We start from the raw sequence: 26,584 nt of genomic DNA on the forward strand, positions 1-26,584 counted from the left end.
TGCTTTGGTGCTACAAAACCAATGCCCATGACTCACTCCCTTCATGCGAGTGACTTAGTTGAGAGCATGTGAAAGGAGTTACTCGTGTGTGTGTCATGATCCTAACTTCTTGTGCAGCAGAGACAAGCAATTTAAGCTGGATAGATAATGGGCTGGAGCCGGTCCAGAATTTTTTTTAAAAAAAATTCATTTGTAAATGCTGATTCTTCAAAAAAAATTAAACTAAACACTATTTTTTACTAAACTTTTGCCAGGAAGGTTTGAAAATTGCAACCTGAAACCAAATTTTGAAACAGTGAACATTTTCATAAAATTTTCCACCTGGCTGCGGTAAGGGGCTGGATGGGTGGGTGAGTGGATGGATAGGACAGTTGATATTTTCTGTGAAAATAAAATATGAATACTGAATAGACCTTCTTAGAAAATTTTAATTGCAAAAATTATTGAGGAAAGGGTGAGAATTTCAAAAGTACCAAAGGGAATTGTGGAAATAAGTTGATTTGAAAGTCGGGGTGCCTAACTCCCTAACATACTTTTGAAAATTCCCACAGAAGACACATTATTTATCTGTTTGTTTACTATTTATGTATTTAATCAACAGTAGTTCAAGATTTTTTTCTCATCCATTTTCTGGCCAGCTTTATTCATCCTGAACATGTTAGGATTGGATTTTCAACAGTAGCTAGGACTATCAACAGGAACTGCTGAGCACCTCCCTCTCTTAAAAAATCATTTCCTTAGTCCACATTCCCACCCAAAACCTTTCTTGATGCAGAGTTCAGGCACCCAGCACAGCCTCACACCCTTCCAGGAGCTAAACTTCAATCTCTGAAGAGCAGGAAACAAAGTATTAAGGTACATGCCAGCCCTGCAAAATAACCTTAGCTCTGCCCCTTTTGAGTTGGCCCTAGCCACTTGGAGTGAATGGATTTAAATATGCTGGTGGGTCACTATCAGAGCAGATAACACCCTTCCAGACCTTTGGAGTGACACAAACCGAACAATGAGAGGGCAAGTCACAAAGTAGTGCCCTTAATTTGGGGCATTTCCAAAAGTTGCTTTTAAACGAGACAGGTCTGCTCAGAAAATGATAGTCTTGGGAGATTCTGCTTTAGCTCGAATAGCACCATCTCTGAACAATTTCCCTTTGGTGAAGGATAGATCATTCAAGTCAGTGACCTCATCAGCCATCTAAATAATTCATTTTTATTTTAGGTCATTAAAAGAGAAGCTATAACATAACAAAGGTATGAATTTTTCGTTCAAAAAGCAATATCAAGCATATGTTTGAATTGTGAGTCTGTGCACAGGTGTTTGTTGGGGAGTCCAGAGCTGTATTTCACAGTAATTGTTGCATGTGTTTGAAGTAAGCTTTATGTGTCTGTAAAAGTCCTCATGTATGTTTATAACAAATATGTGTTCCCAAAAATAGAGTTCCTTTGCAGTGGTGTCTATTTGCATCTGTCTGTGATTGAGTTACAGTCTCTAACTGTGTGTTTGCACCTGTATCTGTGTCTGTCTGTTAGGGATTTCTTAGGGAGTGTGTCCTTGTGTATATGTATTGCTGGTGTGTGGGTAGGGGTTGGGATGTGTGATACCTGTGACCCTTTGTCCACGTATGTTTTGATGCTCATAATTAACAGGTTTGTTTGTTTCTGTGTGAGCAAGAAAACATTTGTGTTTATACCATTGTGTTTGTGAGTGTGCCACTAAGTCTTCCTGTTGTGTATTTGTGTCCAGATGTGTATTTCTGCCCTTGTGTCTGAGCTTTGGAAAAGATCAGCCAACATGAACAATAGCCCCATTTTAGAGACGGCGAAACAAGAAAACCAGGAACAGTACATGTGTGAGGAGGGTCTGAATTCGATGCATTAGCCATAGGACAGCCTCATTTTCAGTGAAGCTAGCTTAGATTTATGCCAAAATAACTGAGAGCAGAATCTGCCCCATTACGTTTCTGTGGATTGTATTTTGTCTTGTGCTCCTAAAACAACAAAAATCCCGTGGTTATTGATACTTCAGGAGTCAGCCAGCTTACACTAGTGAATAATATTACTCATGTCTGTTAGTAGTGGCAGGATTCAATGGAGGATGAGAGAAACAAATTATTCATTTTCCCAGACCTGTATTCAATTTGAAAACAAAAACCTGGGACTGGTGAAAAATGCAAACATTATATTTTAATTTTTTTTTTGGTCAAAATTTCACATTTTTGAAAAATACCAACCCTTCTATGAGCTGAGCAAAACATTTTTACAAAATCTTTAAGAAAAAGGTATATTTTATTTAAAACTTTCACTTTTTTGAAGTTCTGATATTTTCCTCCATTGATTTTTCCCTATTGTTTGGATTTGCCTTCAGCACTTTTCATCCTATCCCTTTGCTTTCAGAGTCCCAGCTTCTCTGTAGCTCCTTAAATAACATCTACATTTTTATTTATTGAAACCTCTCTCATTTTCAGCTTCAGTTAATTAATTCTTATAAAGATGGTTCTACTTTAAATTCATCAAGGGTCAGAATGTGCCGTTCTCCCGCTCCCAGTGTAGTACCTTAATCTCCAAGTAGGAATATCCGTTCTGTGGGACTCTTCCTGGAGTTAGGTGCCACTCGCTAGAGGGATGAGTGGCAGATGTCTGGGTTGGGATTTTTAAAGGATTCTAAGTGGGTTGGGAACCCAAATCTAATTGAATTTCACTAGGTGCTGCTACCTGTCCACTTTAGGCCTCTTTGAATGGACCTGGTCATGGTAGTAAGCACTATACCTTGGTGATAAGTGTCTGTGGAATCAGGAATCCACCAGAGCTGGATTTTCAGTCAAATAAACTATTCCTGGCTACAGACTGTTCATAGCCAATATTACCGTACATGGGTTCCTTCTCCTTGTGTTAGAAGGAGTTGGGTGCAGTTGACACTGGGGTATTCCTCAGGGAGCTGGTAAAAAGAAGCAGGGAGGTCAGGGCAAAGGCTAAGGGCTTCTGTTAAGATATTCTTGAGGGGGAGCTGAGGGGAGCGATAAAGGTGCTGAAGGTTCTGGTGCCAGGCTTTGGAGTTCATGGGTAAGATGGTTTCTAGTCCGATAACAGGACAAACCAGAAACCACCCAAAATTGGATCTGGACTCTGCTGCCAGTGGCCCTTCTCTTTAATTTCTAGCACTTGTTTGTGTGTTTAAAAAAATATTTTTTCCAGTGAAAGAAAAAATATGAGAGAAAATGGGGAAAACTCACTTTCTTTCCTGTTTTTATTTATTTCTTTGTACTCCCTTCAATATCAAACAGGGGGGTGAGGCTTTCTAAAGGTTTAAAATAGGAGAGAAAGCAGATTCTTTCTTACTTGTTAACATTTTTAAACACTTTTCCAGTGGGACGGGGGAGTTTTAAAACATGGGGACGTGTTTTACCTCCCAACTTTTTCTTCTTTTTAAAGAATAAAAACTTTTTTCCACTGACTTTTTGTCAATATCTCATTTTTCAATTTTTGGTTGAAAAAATGTCAGCCAGCCTTAGGTGACCCTTCCCCCCAAATTCATCCTGCTCTGAAATCCCAGGCCTCAGGCTCTGAAGCTCAAAGAGCACCTGTGTTACCTGTCACAGGACAAGGCCTTTGACAAGCAGAGAAGCAGTTCTGATCATGCTGCCTGTGATGGGGCGCTCTCACCCCACGCATGTTGGGAATGGGTTAAAATGGGTCTAAGGGGCCAATGACTCTGCCTGCTCTCTCCTAGGGATAGGCTAGGTCTAGTTAAAGATCAAGCCAAGCAGGGGGAGCCCAGCTGGGGAATGGAGAATGAGCGGAGAGGAGAAGAGAGTTCCCTCTCTCTGGGAAGGAGCCTGAAAGAAGAGTAGAGCAGAGCGGTCACTGCAGGGTTCAGCTAGCAGCCGGAGTGGACTCAGGTGCCCCACAGAGCTGTGGCCTGTGTGGACCCCTTCAGATGGAGGAATGTGCTGGGGATCTGGCTAGAACAGTAGAGGTACAGCTGTGACAAGGTGGCTGCCAGCTGAACCCAGCCGGGCTGCAGGTCTGGTTAATACACATTTCTGTTGGACTTTGGGTGAAGGACTGTGAAACATGAAGGGCTGGGACACTCTTGTGGCTGGAGGCTAAAGGACAGTGGGGAAAACCAGGACAGAATTTGCCACAGCCAGCCAGAAGTGGGCGTGCTGGGGCAGCAATTTCACCATGCTCCCGTACGTACATGAGACGGAATACACCACTGTCACAGTCATAAGGGTGTGGGTATCTATGCAGGTTTCTATTGCTGACAGCTGAGATGCCTGATTTCATGTCTGTGAGAGACCGTTATGTGCCTGCACTCTAGGTGACATGCCCTTGTCCTTTGCCTTTAGCGTCTTCAGGATTCAATGCACCCATCCAATGGCGAGTGGAAATCACACCACAACACCTGGCTTCATCCTCTTGGGCTTCTCCAACCTCACAAACCTGCAGGGTTTGCTCTTTGTGGTCTTCCTGGTCATCTACATGGTGATCCTGCTCGGGAATGGTGTCATTGTCTTGGTCACAGTGCTGGACTCTGCCCTTCAAACCCCCATGTATTTCTTCCTCAGGAACTTGTCCTTTGTGGAGATCTGCTACTCCTCTGTCATCCTGCCCAAGATGGCGGCTAGTTGCCTGGCAGAGGATGGAAGTATCTCATTCATCGGCTGTGCTGCCCAGATGTATTTCTTCCTTTTACTAGCTGGCACAGAGTGTTTTCTTCTGACAGCCATGGCCTATGACCGTTACGTGGCTATATGTAACCCCCTGCATTACACACACATTATGAACAGGGAGTTTTGTGCTACAATGGTATCTGGGTCCTGGCTTGTCAGCATCCTGCTACATTTTGGGCAGACGTATTCGGTGTTTTCTTTGCCCTTCTGTGGGTCTCATGAAATTAACCATATCTTCTGTGATGTCCCCCCTGTGCTGGAGCTGTCCTGTGTGGACACCTACAGGAATAAAATGGTTATCGTCATGGCAGTCCTGCTATTCCTAATCATCCCCTTTTTCTTGATAGTTATTTCTTATATTAAAATCGCCAGGACGATTTTGAAGATGCCGTCAGCCCTGGGCCGGCACAAGGCCTTCTCCACCTGCTCCTCACACCTCATTGTGGTGACTCTGTTCTATGGCTCTGGCATGATTGTGTATTTAGAACCAAAGTCAAAGGAGTCAGTGGACATCGACAAATTGCTCTCACTGTTCTACATCAGTGTGACTCCAATGTTCAATCCCTTCATATATAGTCTCAGGAACAAGGAAGTGAAAGCTGCCCTAAGGAAATTAGTAGGGAGAAAATGATTCCATAAAATACACACCATATTCCTCAGATAATGTTCTAGATTTCTCCTAAGACAACGCAGAACCCACAAGATACGTTTCTGGTTCCTCAAGAGATGCTCAAGATTTCTGAAGATATAATCTAGACCACTTGAAGAATCCACCAGACATACTGCTCATTAGTATTCATTCTAGATTACTCAAGACACATTCTAGACATCCTGAAGTACTGAAAAGATTCATTCAGAGACGTTCAACATGACACATTTCATATTCCTCAAGATATAGATTGATTTGCATGTAGAACTTCATCATGTATATTTTGAATGAAGAAAAAAATATTAGGGGAAATCTCATAACCAAAGCTTCTAAATTTAACAACCGGTTCCCGCGAACCGGTGGGAACCGGCTCCAGCTCACCACTGACCATAGCGTTTAAGCATTTTGCAACCATGGCTAGGGGTCGGGAACTCTCTGTGCAATGAATAGATACTGAGAGCATTAGAATAGATACACTATTGTTCACATCATTTTGAATGTTGATGTTGCTTAGCTAGGCCCTGATTCAGGCACTTGAGAACACACACAAACTTTAATGGGACATGAGCATAGGTTTAAAGTTAAGCACTGATTTCCTTTACAGAGAGGCCCTAAAGTGTAGAGCCCAGAGTGTTTCATTAATCAAAGCAGAACTTAAAGATCAATAAGAAAGTGCAAAAGATAAAACAATTCTATAGCCATGCTATCAAAGTTAAAATGGATTAATGTAAAATATGACATGATGCTGAAGAATAACAAGAGCTTTAGAATCACAGGATAATAAATCAAAGTCTTATCACAAGACGTTAAATTGCTTCCAATTTATTGCCCTTTTGGGTAGGTAATTTTGGTACAATGTGATCCTTGGTGGACGTCCTTAGCAACTTGCCGGGTAAACTTGATCCAAGTCAAATTTCAAAACATCAGTGACTATTCAACCAAAAGGAATTTCTAAACACAGAAATTATTTTATTACTGAAATGTCCATTTAACCCTAAGTTACCTTCCCAGGTAATAAGGAAAAGGTTGACATGAAATGTTTTGCTCTTATCAAAACAAGAAAGTTGAAACAAATTGTTCCAAAATTTCCATCTAACATTTTGTGAGACTTAACACATCCCCATAAAAAAAATTAATTTTGTCAAAGCAGCATTTTCTTACAGAAAACTGCTTAACAAAATTTTGACCAGCTTTAAAAATAACTAAAGGTGTGCGTGCCAATTGATTGGGTACGTCAGTAGCATTTTGTGTGTGGCCTCAATAGTGCGTGTGGAGGGGAGCGCGCGTGTGCATTCGCAAGCACGTATGTGCTTGGTGTTATTGGTGATGACAAGATGAAATCCTGGAACCAGAACGTGGGAATCAAAATTGTTTAGCTACAGAGTTACTATTGTCCTGAATCAATCCGGGAACAAACCTGAGTGAAAACACCAGTCTACCCTGATGTAACGCTGTCCTCAGGAGCCAAAAATATCTTACCATGTTATAGGTGAAACCACGTTATATCGAACTTGCTTTAATCCACCGGAGTGCGCAGCCCCAGCCCCCCAGGGTGCTGCTTTATCGTGTTATAGCCAAATTTCTGTTATATCCTGTCGCATTATATCAGGGTAGTGGTGTATTTGGTACAATAACAGCCAGGTACCTCACATGATCCGGGGCAATCAATGTAACAACAGAGAGGAAACAAGGGAAGATTCTTCTCTGACATACCAAGTAGCTTAATGCATTGCAGGAAGTGAGGAAAAAAGGCCTCTCTAGAAAGGTGAGGCTGTTTTTTTATTGCAAAACCACCCAGAGGACTGTCCATCTGGTTTAACATACTGCACAGTTGGTTAAAATCTGATGGTGTCTCTCCATTCTCAACAATTCTAGATTTTAATTACCCCACCTGAGTCTTGGATTGTGTTGAGGTTAAAGCAGGTCAGAAAATGTCGCCATAACATTTATTTGTCCAAAAAGTGACTTTTTAACTAAATGGAAATTCCCATAAAAAATGTTGTTGTTGTTGTTGTTTGGGGTGGGGGGATTGTGATATCTTTTTGTTTGATATGTAAAATTCTCAACAGTAAATTGAATTTTTTCTGGATCTAAATTGAAAATTTTGGTTTTCATTTGTTGAAATGATATATATTGATTTGGGGATTTTTAGTTTTTCAATTAAAAGTCATTCTCCATCTCTTCGCCCCATCTAGGGTGACCAGACAGCAAGTGTAAAAAATTGGGATGGGGATGGGGGGTAATAGCCTATATATAAAAAAGACACAAACATCAGGACTGTCCCTATAAAATCAGGATATCTTGTAACCCTATCCCTAGCCCCCTTTTTCTGTTCAGCTGTAATATGATGTTCTGGCTCTGTTCTGTGCTAAGTCTTGTTTTTAATTATATCATCTTGGTTTTGGATTGTGCTGAAGTGAAATCTCTGGTATGTTCAACATCCTCTCACTCAGATGGGGGTCAGTTGATGAAGTGTTTGGTTGAGCCAGTCTTCTGACCCAACTTAGCTGTGTTTGAGCATCATCAAGGGCCAGGGGTGGTGGAACAAATTATATAATGGGGGTGCTGAGACTCATTGAACCAAACTTCAAATCCTGGATATAAAGGAAACCACTTCAAGCCAGGGGGTGCTGCAGCACCCTCATCATCCATAGTTCCAGAACCTATGTCAGGGGCTCCCTAACTTGCTACCCCAGTTGGCTGACCTACCTCAGAACCAGTGGAGGGATTTAAACCTGTGTCATGGCAGCAAGCCTACATAAAGTAATGGCCCTCCAGCCAACCTGCAGGCTTAGTGGAACATGAGGGCCAGCTCCATTCTCCTTTCCCACACCATGAACATTTGTAATATGCTGGCATTGGAGCATGGTCTCGCTTGTGGATGCAGCCTCAGAAAGACTAAAGAGTCATCCCAGCTACCACCCTAAAGTTATTTCCTTTAGCTCCAGTGACAGACGTGTCTGTCCATGGTTTTGTGTGTAGTCCCAGCTCCCTGTACTGGTGGGTTTTGTGGATTGTGTGTGATGACTTCCCCCTGAGCTTCAATGGAAGAGAACAGGACCAATTGACACATGAAAATGTTACTTGTACAGTTTTCAGCCAGTGAGTTGTTCGTGAATTGTTCACCTTAACTATTCCTTATTTGTGATTGGTCACTGACTGCATGCAGCTAATTGCTTCACTCTGATTGATAAATAACCAATCAATTGCTGGGATGAACTTCCAGCAACTAATCATCTGTGCTAAACCCCCTGGAATTTCTAGGATTTACAGACACTTTAATGAATCCACAATGGTTAGCTCAACAGTCGTAAAGAACTAACATCCCAAGCAGAAGCAGACAGAGGAGCTGGATCATTTATTTATAGGTTTCCTCATTTCTCTCGTTAGCCAGCCAATATGGCACAACAGCCCTAATTTGTACATAATCACTTTTCTGCAGAGTGTCGCTATTCCTTGTATTACAGAGCCCACCATGCTGAGAGATGCTATAGGAGAGCCGAGATGGTGTGCCAAACACCCTGTCTTTTAAATCAAACAATCTGTATAAGATACACATGTTCCAATGTCCAGGAAGCATAGTTATGGGCAGAGTCAAAGACTTTACAGCTGCACAGTGCCATTCAACCAGCTGTGGTTATTTCTTATTTACAAGCCAGCGAGTGAGAGGAGAACTGGGTCCATTTAATGGCAATGGAGTTACTTACACTGGTGTAAATCAAGAGTAACAGAGGAGGCTCGTGCAAGAGTGGTGAAAACCAGGTTCACAATAGTTTTAGAAAACATTGGAAATGAGCAATGACCTCCCCCGCCCCCAATGTCCCACAAATAAGAGTCACTCTTCACCCACACCATATGAGGAAGGAAGTCTGTCTTACTATTGACTTCCTGAGTGCTCTCCTCACCTCCTTGTTCCTTAGACAGTAAACAATGGGGTTGAACATGGGCGTCACCACCGTGTAGAGCAGAGAGAGCAGCCTGTCACTGCCCAGAGAATAGACTGACTTGGGCCTCACATAGATGAATGTGACAGTCCCATAGAAGACAGAAACCACAATGAGGTGTGAGGAGCAGGTGGAGAAGGCTTTGCGCTGGCCCGCAGCTGAGGGCATCCTCAGGATGGCAGAGAGGATGAGGATGTAGGACAAGAGAATGAGCAAAAATGGGATGAAGATAAAGACCACTGTCACTATGGCAACAGCAGCTTCATTCTTGCGGGTGTCTGTGGTGGCCAGTCTGAGCACAGGGAGAACGTCACAGAAGAAATGGCTGATAGTATTAGACCCACAGAAAGGCAGAGTAAATATTGAAGCTGTTTGACAGAAAGCCACCAAGGTACCAATGGTCCAGGAACCAGTTGCCATCTGAGCGCAGACTGTCTGGCTCATAACTAGGGTGTATTTCAGGGGGTGGCATATGGCCACGTAGCGGTCATATGCCATAACGGAGAGCAGGCAGCACTCTGTGATGCCGAAGAGAATGAAGAAGTACATCTGAGTGCCGCAGCCAGCAAAGGAGATGGTCTGGGTCTCTGACAGCAGGTTCAGCAGCATCTTGGGGATCACAACCGAGGTGTAGCCAATTTCCAAGAAGGACAAGTTCCTGAGGAAGAAATACATCGGGGTGCAAAGAGCCCAATCCGTCACTGTGACAATAACTATCAGAGAGTTACCCAGCAGGGCCACCATGTAGAAGGTGAATACCACCACAAAGAGCAGGACTTGCAGTGCCTGGAAATCTGAGAACCCCAGGAACACGATCTCTGTCACACAGGTCTGGTTGCTTTTCCACATCTCTTCAACTTACTTGACTCGTGCAGAGTCCGTGGAGACTGCAAAGAAATTTACAGGTGTTAAATGTTTTTGTGGGAAGATAAATTGATGGTAGTGGACAGAGGTGGATTGGCCAGCAAGTCCCCACTCTATACACCCGCTAGCTTACTGGAGGTTTCATAATACATATCTGGCATCAATTCTAACTTTTAACATCCTGAAAAATACCCCTTTGATATTTCTGAGTAGGGAGCTGGAATAACCAAAGAAGATTCTGTCCCTACATAATCCATCACAATTTTAACACTGAATCATAAGAGTATTTCTCTTCTTTTAATCTGTAGATCTCAAAGCAGTTGACAAAGGTGAGTACGTACCATTATCTCCATTCTGCATATGAGCAAGCTGATGAAGAGTGAAAAGATGCGATTTTTCTAAGGTCTCACAGCAGGTCAAAGGAAAAGCTGTGATTAAATTCTTATTCACTAGCCCACCCTGGCTCCCCAGGAAAGAGCCTGCCCCAGTGCCTTGGGAATCTAATCCATGATTTCTTCTACGCAGAAAAGATTCAATTTTCCAAATTTTGAGTTTTCAATATTTTTTGCTCATAAATCCAATTTTAGATTTAAATAGAAAAAAGAAAAAACTCATAAAAAATCATTCATTTTTTCTGCATCTTTCAGACATATTTGGGGTCGGGAAGGAATTTTCCTCCAGGGCGGATTGGCAGGTGCCCTGGAGGTTTTTCGCCTTCCCCTGCAGTGTGGGGCACGGGTCGCTTGCTGGTGGTTTCCCTGCAGCTTGAGGTCTTCAAACCATTTTTGAGGATTTCAATAACTCGGTCCTGGGATAGGGGTTGTTATAAAATTGGATGGGTGGGGTTCTGTGGCCTGCCTTGTGCAGGAGGTCAGACTAGATGATCAGATTGGTCCCTTCTGACCTATGAGTCTATGAGTCTATGAGTCTATGAGACACCTCCAGTTCCAAGTTTGTCTGCTGAAGTAGCTCTTTTGCAAAGCACAGGGCATCAGGGGAGATGCAGTATGGAGATCTTCAGTATGAACCTCCATCCAAAAGCAAAGTGGGTGCAGCAAACAGATCCCTCACAACCCAAGTCACCCATAACTTCCCTCTCTCTGTCACCTTCACGAGGCACTCAGAGTTCATCCAACCAACACTTTTAAGAGAAGATGTGTCAATCACTGACCAGGAGATTAGATAGATAGATAGATACCTTACAGGAAGGTTTATGGAAACCTGTGCAACAAAATAAAATGGTCTAATTCTCCCATTGCCCTGTCTGCTGTGTTGTCTTGAACACCTGAGCAAAGGGAATTCAAAGTGGCTTCAAAAGGCTGGAAGCTGAAGCTAGACAAATTCAGACTGGAAATCAGCCATACGTTTTGTAACCATCAGGGTAACTAACCATTGGAACAATTTACCAAATGTTGTGGTGGATTCTGCATCACTGGCAATTTTTAAATCAAGACAGGATGTGTCTTTAAAAGAAACAAGGCCATGTAAAAACTCTCCATTCATTCACACCGGTAGTTGCATTTCACCTCTGCTTTGCACTCTTTTGCACACTTGTGAATGGTGACTCAAGGTGCAAAGCAACAGTGAAAAGGGTCTCCTACATCCTCTTCCCTTTGGAACGGCATTAGGTTGTCTCTAAGGTAGTTCTTTCTCCTAGCATCACAATAGGCGGAGCACTACGAGGGCACTGCAACGTTGTACGTTCTCTGACACTTCCCTCACCGTTGCTCAAATGCTGAAGCTCACTTGGGATTCAGGCAAAGTCAGCGAGAGCTTGGAAGGATAAAAACTGAGTATGCAGCTCAAAACTTGGTGTCTTCCTGAGTCTCTTTCCAAAATATGTCATATGCCAGCCAATCATTTATATGTTTTTATTGAACTTTATGCTTGTGAGAGTGAATTTCTGCCATCAGCCAGAGAACAGAAAGCACACAGAAAGCAGCCGTGAATGATGCTGCACTCGTCCAATACCCATAGGGTATTTGTTCCATAGGGGACAAAACAAATCTTATTGATATTTAAACCACCATAGGACCTACAGGACCCATGCAGATTAAAAGCCCTATTGGGCCAGGTGCTGCACAGACATAGTGAGAGGCAGTTCTTGCCTCAGTGGGCATGTTAATCTGAATACAGAAGCCAGACAATGAACTACTATTTACAACATATTTCAGATAGGAAAACTGAGGCACAAAGTGACCAAGGGTGAAATTTTCTGAAGGTGCCTAAGGGCCAGATTTTCCAAGGTATTTAGGCCCCTGCTGGGAATTTCAAAAGCACCCAAGCAGGCTAGGAACCTACCGCCAGTGAAATCAATGAGAGTTATGCAGCTAATGTATTCAAACACTTCTGAAAATTCCACTAGGAGTCTGTCTGCATCTTCAGGCACCTAAATAATGTTGCCAATCTGTCCTGTAGACACGGAAGAGCCTAGATCTTTTTGAAAGTCAAGGAGATTTAGGCTCCTACATTATTTTGGTGCTTTTAAAAAAATGTCACTTTGCCCAGGGTCCCAAAGCGAGGGATTGAAGCCACCTTTACTGCTTTCACCATGAGATTACCTTTGCTTAGCAAGCGGTGAGATTGAAGGCTTCATCCTTGAGGTTCTTCATTTCCAGCATCTTCCATTGCTCTTATCTGGGCTGGTGAGTGGTGAACCAACACAGCCCTCCCCACTTAACTCACCCTCCACCAAGCCAAGAAGCCTTTTGTTGCTTAATCTCTGATTTGTAATCTTTGTCATGGAGAAATTTTTCAAATCACAGCAGCCTCTGAAGCAATGACGGAGCTTCCTTGGCACTAGTGGGCTGGGGTTTTCAGAGCAAAGTCAACGGGATCTGGACACCTAACTCGCTAGGCAAACGCCAAACTCTGAGATGAAGAATTTGTCTCCTCGTGCTTGTGTTACTGATGCCAGGTACCTGGGAATGGAGTGAAGAGGAGCTTTTAAACTCTCCCTAAGATCCCCAGAGAATGTGATGCCCAAAATAGAGCAGGTGGCTCGTCCCTCAAGTATGTGACCCACCAAACAGGCTAATAATGTTCTTCTTGTTTGTTTGCTCCAAATTAGTGTTAGGGGAGAAGTGCTGTATAGCGCTATCAATATCCACCAGAGGCAAGATGGAAACGGACTCAGGGGAATTCGGACTTTATAAGCAATTCAAGCTTTGCCCACTCTGTTTAGCGTTCTAACAGAGTGTAAGCGTGTGCTCTCTTGGTTCGCCCCTCTTTGGGGCGGCTGGGAGCCAGGCCACCTCACTAACTGGAGCAACAAACAACAGCTCAGGGGTCAGGCAGGGTCAGCCCTCAGGCAGGGGCTGAGCAAACAGTTCAGTCTATTAAGCCCAGGCCCTAGGTCAGGGCGGAGCACAAACAATAGTTCAGGGGCTCAGACCCTCAGGCAGGGGCTGAGCATACAGTTCAGTATACTAAGCCCGGGCCCTAGGTCAGGGCGGGGCAACAAATAACAGTTCAGGGCTCACGCACTCTCGGGTCCATACTACTTGCCACGGGCTATCCTTGGTCAACAGTCCAGTCAAGGGGGCCGCAATTGCCACTGATTGGGGGATGAACCACCAATAATAGCCGGCCAGTCCCAGGAACTGGCATACGTGGCGTTTTGTGGCCGGCGGTGGGCAGGTTGCAATGGCCTGAACTTTTCCCACAAAGGGTTTTACTTGTCCATTCCCTGTGGTATACCCCAGGTAGGTTGTTTCTTACCAGCCAATGTGGCACTTCTTTGGGTTGGCAGTTAACCCGGCTGTCCGCAGGGACCTCAGGACTGCTGCTACCCGCTCTAGATGGTTCTCCCATTGGTGACTATAAATAACGACATTATCCAGGTAGGAAGCAGCGTAGACCCGATGGCGCTGGAAGAGGCAGTCCATCAGCCGCTGAAACGTGGCTGGGGCCCCATGGAGGCCGAAGGGCATCCGCGTAAACTGATACAGACCCGTAGGGGTGGCAAAAGTGGTCTTCTTCCTGGAGGCTGGCTCGAGGGGGATCTGCCAATATCCCTTGCTCAGATCAAGGGTGGTAATGTAGCAGGCCTCTCCCAACCGGCTGAGCAGTTCATTTACCCGGGGCATCAGATACGCATCGAACTTTGAGATGGCATTGACGCATCTGAAATCGATGCAGAACCGTTGGGTGCCATCGGGCTTCAGTACCAGCACTACCAGGCTGCGCCATTCGCTTTGTGACGGTTTGATGACTCCCAAGTCCAGCATGGCCTGCACTTCCTCTTCGATGACCTATCGCATGTGATATGGCAAGGGCCTGGTCACGCCCCGGATCACCACCCCAGGCTCTGTCTGAATGGTGTGCTGGACGAGGGTGGTGTATCCCGGTTGGGTTGTGAAGGTGCGAGGGAGACACTGGGTCTGTTTGAGTTATTCCTCGGTCAGTGTCTCTCCAAGCTGGGGCCCTCTGGGGTCCTCCGAACGTGTTATCTGGGGACCCAGCTCAGGTTCCGGCAGGTATGGATTAACTAAGAGTCTCTCTCCCTCCCGCCAAGGTTTGAGAAGGTTCACATGATAGCGTTGCCTTTTCTTGCGCCAGTCAGGCTGGTGGATCTCATACGTGACAGGCCCAATCTTTCGGACCACCTCATAAGGCCCTTGCCACCGGGCCAAAATCTTTGATTCGCTTGAGGGGAGGAGGAGTAAAACCCGATCTCCGAGTTGGAAGTTGCGAGTCCGGGCATCCTGGTTGTAGGTCTGTGTCTGAGCTTCTTGGCGGCCTTCAAATTCTCGTGTGCCAGAGCCCTAGCCTGCGTAAGATGCTCCTGGAGCTGGAGTACGTATTTTAAGAGGCTCTAGGTGGGTGACGGGGCTTGCTCCCATGTCTCCCTCATTAGGTCCAATAGGCCCCCTGGGCGATGACCGTACAGTAATTCAAAGGGGGAACATTTTGTAGATGACTGAGGAACCTCCCGAACCGCCAGGAGCAGAGGTGGAAGTAACTGGTCCCATCGGCCGAGATCTTCTTGGGGGATCTTGCACAGCATGTCCTTAAGGGTCCGGTTAAATCTTTCGACCAACCCGTCGGTCTGGGGATGGTAGACGGACATACGTAGCTGCTTGATCCCCAGGAGCTCACACACCTGTCGCAACAGCCGAGAAGTAAAGTTGGTGCCCTGGTCTGTGAGAATCTCCCGGGGCAGGCCTATCCGGGCGAAGATCTTCACGAGCTCACCTGCGATACTGTGGGCAGTGAGGTTTTGGAGGGGTATTGCCTCGGGGAACTGGGTAGCATAATCCACCATGACCAGTGTATATGAAACCCGGCAATACTTTTGGGGAGAGGCCCCACTAAGTCCATGGCCACATGCTTAAAGGGGGTTTTGATCAAGGGCATGGGGACCAGGGGCGCCTTTGGGGTCTGTGCAGGAGCAGCCAACTGGCAGTCTGGGCAGGACTTATAGTTTCTTACCTCCTGGTGTATGTCCGGCCAGAAGAAGCGCATCAATATCTGGGACAGAGTCTTCTCGTGGCCCAGGTGTCCAGCCGCCGGGACGTTGTGGGCTAGTTTCATGATGACTCGCCAATGGCATTGGGGTACAAGGAGTTGGGCCTGGGACTCCCCCATGCGGGGGTCCCTCTCCACCCGATAAAGGCGCTCCTGATGCAGTTCAAAGTGTGGCCACTGGGCCTCCCGGTATGGATCAATGACGGTGCCATCGACCGTGGCCAACTGCTCATACACCCGCTTGAGCGTGGGATCGGCCCTTTGATCACGGCAAAAGTCAGTGTGAAGCGAGGGCTCCCCAACAGCTTCCGGGGGAGAGTCCTCCGATTCTCGCATTGGTTTGGTAGGGTCGAGTGCTTCCCCTTCCCCAGTTTCGGGGGGGTCTCCTTCCAAGACTGGCGTGACCTTCGGGCGTTCCCCGGTGTTGCAGCGGAGGACTTCTGGGAACTCCTGCCAGTCCCGCCCCAGGATCACTGGATATGCAAGGTGCAGGGCGAGACCCACCACCATCGGTCGGGTAACCCGTCTACTGTTACCTAGGCTCAAGTACTGGGGAAGGATCCTATGTTCCCGTGGATACACTGCAGCTGGATCATCCCCCGACAGGCATCGCCCTGGGAGCTTAAGTTTTGGCAGATAAGTGTCTGGCCACAACCTAAATCAATGAGGGCCACCGTTGGGTAACCCTCAATGACCACTGGCACTGTGATCTTGGCGCCTTGTGGAATTCAGGCACGGGCTTCCCCTGAGCAAACCTGGCCAAAGTTGCACTCCATCGCTGTGCAGTCCTGTTGTAAATGGCCATACTCCCTGCAGGAAAAACAGGGCCCAAGATCTGCCCGTCCCAGCCGTGGACGTGTTCCTGCGGCTCCCCTGGGAGGGCTCCGGTTGACCCCTCGAGCGACTGGAGAAGGTGCTGGAGCTTGTCACCCTGGGGCCTCCACTGGACGGGTTCGGGGCTCTGGACCCCACGAGGAAACTTGTGAGTCAATCCAGGCAGGCGCCCCCCTCCTCTCTGGGCTAGAGCACCCAACCCGGGGGGGGCTACTCTAATGGTCGGACCCACCATTGCCTCGGTGGCTAGAAAGTCCTCCATCAGGGTGATGGCCCAGGCCCTTCCTCACAGCGGGAGTATGTGGACAAATTGTTCCAGCACAATTTGTTCGATGAGCAACTCCGGAGTTCGTCTTTCGGGCTGCAGCCACCGCTTGCACGCCTTCCTTAGCTCCTGAGCCACCATCCGGGGCCTGGCCCCTGTGGGGTAGGCCAAGCTCTGAAACCGCTGCCGGAAGTTTCCGGACTCATGTCCAGGGCATCAAAAATTGCCGCCTCTACTTGGCTGTAGTCCCATGCTGCATCCATGGACAGGCCCCGATAGACCATCTGAGCGGTCTCAGTCAGGTACGGGGCCAGGAGGATAGCCCATTGGTCTGGGGCCCAACCAGCGACGACTGCCACCCGTTCAAAGGTTACAAGAAAGGCCTTCGGGTCATTGTTGGGGCTCATCTTCATTAGCCAGATAGGCAGGGTGTTGCCGGGTGGTGCCAGGGGCCCCACCGACTGGGGCTCGGCGGGATGGGGCAGTAGTGTCACCAGCTGCTGCAGGCATTGTTGCTAGTTGTCCTTGTTCTGGCATCCCAGTTCCACGATCAGCTGCTGCTGTTGTGTCCCAAGCTGCTGGACCAGTTGCTGCTACTGCTGGAGCTGGGTGGCGGCCTGCTGCTGCTGCTGCTGAAGCTGGGCTGCCTGCTGCTGCTGCTGTTGGTTCTCTGCCAAGAATTTAATAAGCTTGTCCAGGTCCATGGCTGCCTCGAACAAGTCTCCTCAGATCCCTCCTCACAGGGATCAGGGTTTGGGACGGAGATCCCCACTTCTGGTACCACATGTAAGCATGTGCTGTCGGGATTCGCCCCTCTTTGGGGCGGCTGGGAGCCAGGCTGCCTCACTACCTGGGGCAACAAACGAAAGCTCAGGGCTCAGGCCCTCAGGCAGGGCTGAGCAAAGAGTTCTGTAAGGTAAGCCCAGGTTCCTGGGCCTGAGCGTCGGGGCAAGGGGGGAGACTGCCACCCGTGAGTCAGGTGGCAGGGGGGATGCAGACCCGCCCACTCCTCTGCTTCCCAGCCCAGGGCCATAACAGCGGCAGGCAGCCTGCTGCTGTGTCAGTGGAGATCCTGGCCGCAACACACTGACATTGGCTCTGGGTGTGCTGCAGCCAGACTAGGGTCGGCTGCCCCCGGGCTACTTCCAACCTTCCCCTCTATCAGTACCTCTGTCTCAGCGGCGTCTTCCGCAGCATCCCACACCATGGGCTCCTCAGGATACTGAGCGAGGGGTAAACTGGGCAGCTCCTCTGGGTCCCTTTGTACAGGCCGGCCTAGGGGCTCTTCCAGAACCGGTCGGCGTCCAGGCTCCGCAGGTACAGCTAGTCCTCGGGTCAGTCGCAGGTAGCAGGAGTCTCCCCAGCGGGAGCTAAGGCACCAGCGTCTGGCCTCTTCGGTGGCCAGGCAGCTTCTGAGCTCTGGGGCTGGGCTTTTATACTTCCTGCCCTGCTCCTTGACCTCTGGGGGCGGGGGACACAGGCTGCTGTGGCTCCACCCACTTTGGCGTCTGTAAGGGCTTGTCCCTCTCTGGAGCGGCTGGGAGCCAGGCCGCCTCACTACACAGAGACAGTCAATTAATGCTAATGGGTTGGGACTTACCAACGGCTTCCATTCTGATCAGCAAGGTGCTGTCAAGTGTTGTTGGTCTTTTTTCTTTCCCAGAGGACATTTAGATCAAAACTAAATGGTTTGAGTTTTTGTTCAAATTTTCCATGGTACATTTAGACTTTTCATTGAAAAATTGGAAACCAAAAACATTTCACTTCTCAGGAACTGAAATTAAAAAAATGCGGCCCAAGAACAGCCCACTCTCAAGATTTGGGACTGAAAATTGGGGAAAGAAATCAGCAGAAAGTTTACAGTTTCAGGAATTTGGACTTTGATGGTAAATTTTCAGCCAAGTCTAATCATGTGTAAAACCTTCTTCTCCTTGTTTATTGTTATAGATCTGTGGCTTCCTTTAATTTCATGGCTGTCGCTGACCGTCACAGCAGTAGAGATAGAATTCAGTCATTGGGCCAGGAGGAGAGAGAGCGCAAGAGAGACATTAGGAGTATGTTTAGACTAGAAAGTAAAGTCGCCCTATAGTAGGCGGACTTACAGCCACTGCAGTAATTACCGCAGCGGTGCATGTTCACACAACCCTTCCTGTGTTGGTGGTGCATGGCCTCACGAGGAGCGCTTCCATCGACCTAAAAGGGGCTGTGTCCGGAGCTGAGAGCCCGGGATCTCAGCTCCACTGGCAGCTTCCTCATGGACGCTTGGCTGCCGCACAGACTCCCAGGCTCCCGGCAGGCTGTCCCCACCCTCGGTTTCCCATTCCCCACTGGGAGCAGGGGAACCCATCCCAGGTTTCTCAAGTCTCCATTCCCTGCCGGGAGCTGGGCTGCCTTGTCAATTTCACGGCTCCTTGGGAGAACTGGTGTGGAGAAGCCCCAGCTCCCAGCTGGGAGTGGCGTCTGGCCTCCCAGCTCTCCAGAGGAGCAGGGGGCAACTGGGCTCTTGCTGCCTGGCTTTCTTGTCAATTTCACAGCAGGAGCCAACTGACGAAAGTAACCTAACTACACCGCCATAAGCCCCACGGCTCTGGTGGAGGTGGAATGATGATGTGGGTGGAGTGGGGCACTTACCTGGGCAGGAGCAAGGCTGTAGTGTGGACACTGACATGACTACTTCGACGGAAGCTGCCTTATGTTGACCTAACTGTGTAGTGTAGACCAGGTCTGACACTAAAGCCTGGTGGGTCGTGCATTCAGCGGGGCAGTGGAAGACCCAAGATGGAGTCCTCCAATGATGATTTCAGTATTTATCCAAAGTGGAACAGCTTCAGCAGGAGAGATTGAAGGAGCCCTGACATTAGAATATCCCCTAGATCAGTGGGTCTGGTCCACATTTAAGAGGGAGGAGAAAATCACTGGCCTGTAGTTTGCAGGAGGTAAAACAAGATGCTCATCATGGCCTCTTCTGTTTTGAGAGCTCTGAAAGTATGAATCTAGGAGCTCCCAATGAAGGGAGTATTCTCTGTTTGTTTGGTTCTGATTTCACTCCACGGTGATGAGAGACAGAAGAGGAAGGACCCAATTCTAACAAATATCATCTATGGAGTTTGCCCTTTAGCTCAATTTTCTCCTGAGGGCAAGATTTTGAATGGTATTTAAGTGGCTAGAAAAAATGCAGGCACCCAGTGACATTTTCAGAAAGAAGCAGGCCCTGAATGCCCATTGATTCAATAGCAGTGAGGCACTTGAATATCTCACTTGATGCCTAGCTACATCTTGAGGCAAATAAATTCCTTTAACACTCTGGCCCGGCGAGTTTGGCACCAAAGAGCCAGTGTGCTAAACTCAGATCCCTGGTGGTGGGGATGGAGGTTGTGCGGACACATGCAAAGTATCTGGTGTAACTGGCACGTTAGTATTTTGAGCTACTGGAGAACTTTGAACTTGCCCAATGGCCCAGATTCTTATGGTGGTGTGAATCTGGAGTCATTCCACTGGCTCCAGTGCTGTCTCTGTCTCTGTTACCAGAACCTGAGCCACTCTCTCGGTGATGTCAATGCACTGGGCCAGATACATCCCTGGTGTAACCATGGTGAAATTGGGGCAGTTACACCAGGGAGTGATTTGGCCCAGTCATGCCAATGAAAACTCCTTGCTCTGAGCTCGGGCTAGATCATGCCGCAAGAATGTTTTTAATTAATACCCAAAGGGCCTAATTGCAAACCCTCCATCACCACACACACTTTAAACTCCATTTAAGTGTCATTATGTTGTGTTTATACATGAGCTGTTTAAATCCCATGTTCCCCAGTTGTTAGGAACAGGCTAGCTCAAGGCAAATTCAGCTGGACGTTTCATCTCTCGGTGTTGGAAGGGATCCAGGTGCTGTCTCAATGCTGGTAAAAAGGGATGACTGTTTGGTAGCCTGAGCCCATTTCATATCAAACCCATGGCTACCCCTCCAGTCCTAGAACCAGACCATGCAAAGCCACCTGGCAGGGCTTTGCCAACCCAGGGTTTCTCAAACAGGGGTCACCGCTTGTGTGGCGAAAGCCCCTGGTGGGCCGGGCAAGTGTGCTGGAAGCATCAAAGAAAAATACCATTCCTGGGTGACTCAGCTTGCACACCAAACAAATGACACGTTAAAATACAGCAACACTTCAGCAATCACATGAGACACAGAAGAGACCAAGAGCCTGGCAGGGCCTGCGCTTACAGCAAGTTACCACATGGCAAGCCAGGACATGCATCTTTTATATCTCATCAGAACTCCACACAAGAGGTTTGCCTGGATCCTGAGCTCTTGCCCTTATGTGAGCAATGTTGGAGTACGCTTTGTGCTGCGGTTCTATAAGCCAGGGGCGCTCAACCTTTCCACATTACTGTACCCCTTTCAGGAGTCTGAGTTGTCTGGTGTACCACCAAGTTGCACCTCACTTAAAATCCACTTGCTTACAAAATCAGATCTAAACTACAAAAGTGTCACAACCACACAGAAACTGAAAACTTGCTTCTTTCTCATTTTTAACCACATCATTTTAAAATAAATGGATTGTTATTAGGGCTGTCAATTAATTGCAGTTAACGCATGTGATTAACTCAAAAAAGAAGTTGCAAAAAAAGCTACAAATAACTTTAATCGCACAGTTAAACAACAGAATATCAATTGAAATTTGTTAAATAATTTGGACGTTTTCCTACATTTTCAAATATATTTATTTCAATTACAACACAGAATTCAAAGAGTACAGTGCTCACTTTATATTATTTTTTATTACAAATATTTGCACTGTAAAAATGATAAACAAAAGGAATAGCATTTTCAATTCACCTCATACAAGTACTGTAGTGCTGTCTCTTTATCGTGAAAGTGCAATTTACAAATATAGATTTTTTTTGTTACATAACTTCACTCAAAAATAAAACAATGTAAAACTTTAGAGCCTACAAGTCCATTCAGTCCTACTTCTTGTTCAGCCAATCGCTAAGACAAACAAGTTTGTTTACATTTACAGAAGATAATACTGCCCACTTCTTATTTACAATGTCAGCTGAAAGTGACAACAGGCATTCACATGGCAATTTTCTAGCCGGCATTGCTAGGCATTTATGTACCAGATATACTAAATATTCATATGCCCATTCATGCTTCAATCACTATTGCAGAGGACATGCTTCCATGCTGATGATGCTGATTAAAAAAATAATGCATTAATTAAATTTGTGCCTGAATCCCTTGGGGGAGAATTTTATGTCTCCTGCTCTGTTTTACCTGAATTCTGCCATATATTTCATGTTATAGCAAACTCGGATGACGACCCAGCACATGTTGTTCATTTTAAGTACACTTTCACTGCAGATTTGACAAAACGTAAAGAAAGTACCAATGTGAGATTTCTAAAAATAGCTACAGCACTCGACCCAAGGTTTAAAAATCTGAAGTGGGACGGGGTGTGAAGCATGCTTTCAGAAGTCTTAAAAGAGCAACACTCCGTTACGGAAAGTACAGAACCCAAACCATCAAAAAAGAAAATCAACCTTCTGCTGATGGCATCTGACTCAGATAATGAAAATGAACATCTGTCAGTCTGCACTGCTTTGGATGGTTATCAAGCAGAACCCATCATCAGCATGGATACATGTCCCCTGGAATGGTGGTTGAAGCATGAATCTTTAACACATCTGGCACGTAAATATCTTATGGTGCCCGCTAGGACAGTCAGGTGACACTGTAAACAAGAAGCAGGCAGCATTATCTCCTGCAAATGTAATCAAACTTGTTTGTCTGAGTGATTGGCTGAACAAGTAGGACTGAGTGGACTTGCAGGCTCTAAAGTTTTCCATTGTTTTCTTTTTGAATGAAGCTATTTTTGGACATAATTCTACATTTGTAAGTTCAACTTTCACGAGAAAGAGATTGCACTACAGTACTTGTATTAGGTGAATTGAAAAATACTATTTCATTTGTTTTTTACAATGCAAATATTTGTAATAAAAAGTAACTATAAAGTGAACACTGTACACTTTGTATTCTGTGTTTAATTAAAATCAATATATTTGAATATGTAGAAAACATCCAAAAATATTTAAATGATATTTTATTATTGTTTACAGCTCAATTAAACATGCAATTAATCACATGATTAATCACAATTAATTTTTTAATTGTGTGATTAATTTTTTAATTGCTTGAATGGCCTAACTGTAAGATAAATATTGCACTTCCATTTCAGTGTATAGTCTATAGAGCAGTATGAACAAGCCATCGTTTGTATGAAATTTTAGTTTGTACTGACTCCGCTGGTGCTTTTTCTGTAGAGTTGATGTACCCTCTAGAAGAGTTCCACGAATAGACACCCACTCCATCGGTGCCCCAGGGCTGGAGCACCCACAGAAAAAACTTAGCGGGTGCTTAGCAACCACTGGCAGCCAACCTCTTTCCAGTGCCTCCCACCCACCAGCAGACCCTCTGATCAACTCCTCCCCTTCCCTCCCAACATCTCCTGCATGTCACAGAACAGCTGTTCAGCAGCATGCAGGAGGCACTGGGAGAGAGGGGAGGAGCGGGGATGGGGTGCACTCGGGGGCGGGGATGGGAAGAGGCAGGAAGGAGACAGAATGGGGGTAGGAAGAGGCAGGGCAGGGGTGGAGCCTTGGAAGAAGGGATGGAGTGGAGGTGGGCTGGGGTGGAGCAGGAGTTGAGTCTTGAAGAAGGGGTGGAGTGGGGGTGGGGCTGGGGTGGAGCAGTGGCAGGAGGAAGTGGGGTTGGAGTGGGGACTTGGAAGAAGAGATGGAGTGGGGGTGGGCATAGGGCAGAGGGGGAGTCGAGCACCCCCCAGGTAGAGAGGAAGTTGGTGCCTTTGCCTCTGTGTACCCCAGGTGTACGTGTACCCCTGGTTGAAGACCACTGCTATAAGCCATTGAAGGAATGGGACATGCTGGCCCCAGTCCCTTCGGTGCTGTTCTAGAAAGGCAGCCTGCTCAGCTCCCGGTGTCCTAGCGAACCTTTCCACCATCCCATCAGATGTGGGTGTGCTGGGGTGGGGCAGGTTTTGAGGAGCCCTAGAATTTCCCATATCTGCAGAAATGCTTTGTATTCAAAGTGTGTCCCTTGATCTGTGTGTTACTCATCCGGAATCCCACATGTGGGGAAGAATTCATTCACTAGGACCGCAATTGCTGTCACAGCTCTAGAGCTCTTATTGTACAAGCCTCAACAAGCCCTTTTGTGAAGCAGTCCAGAGCAACCAGCAAATATTGACTGCCAGCCTCTGTCTCAGGAAAGGTCCCAAGAACACCAATGGCAGCGCACTCCTTTAGCCCCTTAGCAATTTTAAAATTGTCATTGATGGAGAAGCCACTCAACCCTTGCTAAGTTCTTCCAGTGATTAATCACCCTCACTGTGAAAAATGGGCACTTTTTATTTCCGCTAGGAATTGGTCTAGCTTCAACTTCCATCGTGCTACACCTGTGTCTACTAGCCAGTAGAGCCCATTACTAATGATTTGTTCCCCATGTAGGTACTTATGGACTCTGATCACATCACTCCTTAACCATCCCTTAGCTAAGCTAAACAGAATGAGCCCCCTGAGTGCACGACTAGAAAGCACGTTCTCCAATCCTTTAATGTTTCGTTTCCAAGGAGCTCATAAGGTCAACCCAATCTGCACAAACCCAAGATGAAAAAACAATTATAGATTATTTGCAATAGCCTTTTTTGTCACTTTTACATTTCTTAAAACTAAATATTTACCACTTCTGTTGAAATGAAAGCTCTGCAGCAAATTTACCTGCAGATTTCTACCACCCTGAGATGGTAATAATAATAAATCAGACAGGATGCTAATAAAAGTTTATTGAAAAATTTCCATCAAGTTTGTTTATTTTAATTTAAAAATGAGTTTTGACTGAACAAAACTGTTCACACAACGAGTCTGCTCTTTTCAATTTTTTTCAAATTTTGATCAAAACCTGAGACCCTGAAAAAAAATTGGTCAAACATCTCTCCCTCTCTCTTCTCCCCCAACTTTTTTGGTTTTGGGCAGTTTTCATAATAATATTTTTGGTGTTTGGTTGCTGAAAACCAAATTATTTCTGATCTTTGGGTGTTCAGTTTTTTGATGAACGGTCAAAGTTCTCCAGTGAAAATATTGCCAAATATTATATATATATATATAATTTTCAATTAACTTTTCCTTGCCAGCACAAAAATCCATTCACTTCTATTTGCAGCAATCTATTTCATTCACACTGGTGTTAAAAAAAAACTATTAGAACAATGATGATTCAGTCATTCCCAATGCTCTCTTCGCTTGGCACAGCTGTGATGCAAATAGAGATGACAAGGACAATTTAGAATGGTTCCCTACCCTGTGATTTCCCTGCATGGTTGTAATGCAAATAATACAACAAATGGTAATTAATATGTTTCCCTAAAATATGTGCCCTATGCAGGACTGCGCCTTACATTGTACAGCCCACTCCCTGTGACAATATCAGAAGTAGACCCTTTGTTGGGTTGGTTATTGTTTCTACTTCAGTTATTCTTTTCCAGGAAGCAGTTTCTCCTTAGTGCTTTCCTCAGAGCAGATTTCACTTCCTGGTTCCTCAGGGTGTAGATCAGAGGGTTCAGGGCTGGAGTGACAATGCTGTACATGAAGGTGGCGACCATTTCCCTATCAGAGGAGCTTCCCGCAGAGGAGAGCATGTAATTGAAGATGACCGGCACATAGAACAATGCCACTACCATGAGGTGGGAGATGCAAGTGGAGAAGGCCTTTCTCCTGCTTTCCTGGGAGCGGACCTTCAGGAGAAGGAAGGAGATGATGTAGAGGTAGGAGAGGAGTGTGAGAGCAAAGGAACCCAGGCCAATGCCCCCGGTAACGATGTTGAGCAGGGTTAAATTGAGGTGGGTGCTGCTACAGGCGAGGCTCAGCAGGGGCTTGATGTCACAGAAGAAGCGCTGGATTTCATTGGGGCCACAGAAATTCACTTGTGATGTCATGACTGTGTGCATCAGGGCATGCAGGAAGCCACTGGACCAGGTGGCCGCTGCCAGGAGCAGGCAGGTCTGTGGGCTCATGACCAGCCTGTAGCGCAGCGGGTTGCAAATGGCAACATAGCGGTCATAGGCCATGACAGCCAGCATCATGGCCTCACTGCTGCCCAGAAAGTGGAAGAAGTGGAGCTGGGCCAGGCAGCCAGCAAAGGAGATGGTTTGGTGCCTCGAGGGGAAGCTGACCAGCATCTTGGGCACGGTGACCGTGCAGTAGAAGATGTCCAGGCAGGAGAGGTTGCCCAGGAAGAAATACATGGGGGTGTGAAGCCGGGGCTCAGCCAACATCACAGCTATGATGGCCCCATTACCCAGTAGGCTGGTCACGTAGAGCAGGAGGAAGAGAACAAAGACAGGGTGCTGTAGCACCAGGAGATGGCTCAGGCCCAGGAGGACAAACTCGCTCACTGCTGTCTGGTTCTCCATTGCTGTGGAGGGAAGAGGACAAAGCAGGAGAAAAGCAAACAGGCTGAAGGTAGCATCCACCACCATCTCAATGGTCCTATTCCCAATCCAACAGAGCTGGATGGAATCAAACACTTAGGGGTTTTGTCTTCTGGCTACAGTCACAGGTGCAATCTGTACCCAGATATGACTGAGCAGTTAAAAGAGGCAGAATAATTAGAGCAGTTTGCATTTCTTTATAAAACTGAGGGGAGTGGGGATTCATTGGACCAGGTTTGTCCAGCACAGCCATAAAAGATCTGGAAAAAGGGGTAAACAGTGAGGTGGCAAAATTCACAGACAATACAAAACTACTCAAGACAGCTAAGAGCAAAGCAAACTGCAAAGAGTTACAAAGGGAACTCACAAAATTGTGTGACTGGGCAACAA

The 26,584-nt window shown here is 46.4% G+C and overlaps 4 protein-coding genes across 4 annotated transcripts in view; 2 read left to right on the forward strand and 2 right to left on the reverse strand.

Annotated features, from left to right (window-relative positions):
• Positions 1–4,301: 4,301 nt before the first annotated feature.
• LOC127031139 (olfactory receptor 10AG1-like) overlaps positions 4,302–26,584 on the forward strand; it is a 53,534-nt gene continuing 31,251 nt past the window's right edge. Inside the window, exon 1 of the mRNA XM_050917910.1 lies at positions 4,302–4,317. The gene's annotated coding sequence lies outside the window, so the exon portion shown is untranslated. The remainder of the gene's footprint in view (positions 4,318–26,584) is intronic.
• On the forward strand, positions 4,374–5,300 carry LOC127031259 (olfactory receptor 10A7-like). The gene has a single exon (XM_050918015.1). It carries the CDS (start codon positions 4,374–4,376, stop codon positions 5,298–5,300), a length of 927 nt encoding a protein of 308 aa, XP_050773972.1.
• On the reverse strand, positions 9,161–10,111 carry LOC127030960 (olfactory receptor 10A4-like). Its single transcript, XM_050917641.1, has one exon. It carries the CDS (start codon positions 10,109–10,111, stop codon positions 9,161–9,163), a length of 951 nt encoding a protein of 316 aa, XP_050773598.1.
• Positions 25,232–26,372, reverse strand: LOC127030961 (olfactory receptor 12D1-like). Its single transcript, XM_050917642.1, has one exon. The coding sequence runs from the start codon at positions 26,240–26,242 to the stop codon at positions 25,232–25,234; it is 1,011 nt and encodes a 336-aa protein (XP_050773599.1). The 5' UTR covers positions 26,243–26,372.

This window comes from Gopherus flavomarginatus, chromosome 11 (genome assembly GCF_025201925.1).
Source record: "Gopherus flavomarginatus isolate rGopFla2 chromosome 11, rGopFla2.mat.asm, whole genome shotgun sequence".
In the NCBI taxonomy this organism is placed as follows: domain Eukaryota; kingdom Metazoa; phylum Chordata; order Testudines; family Testudinidae; genus Gopherus; species Gopherus flavomarginatus.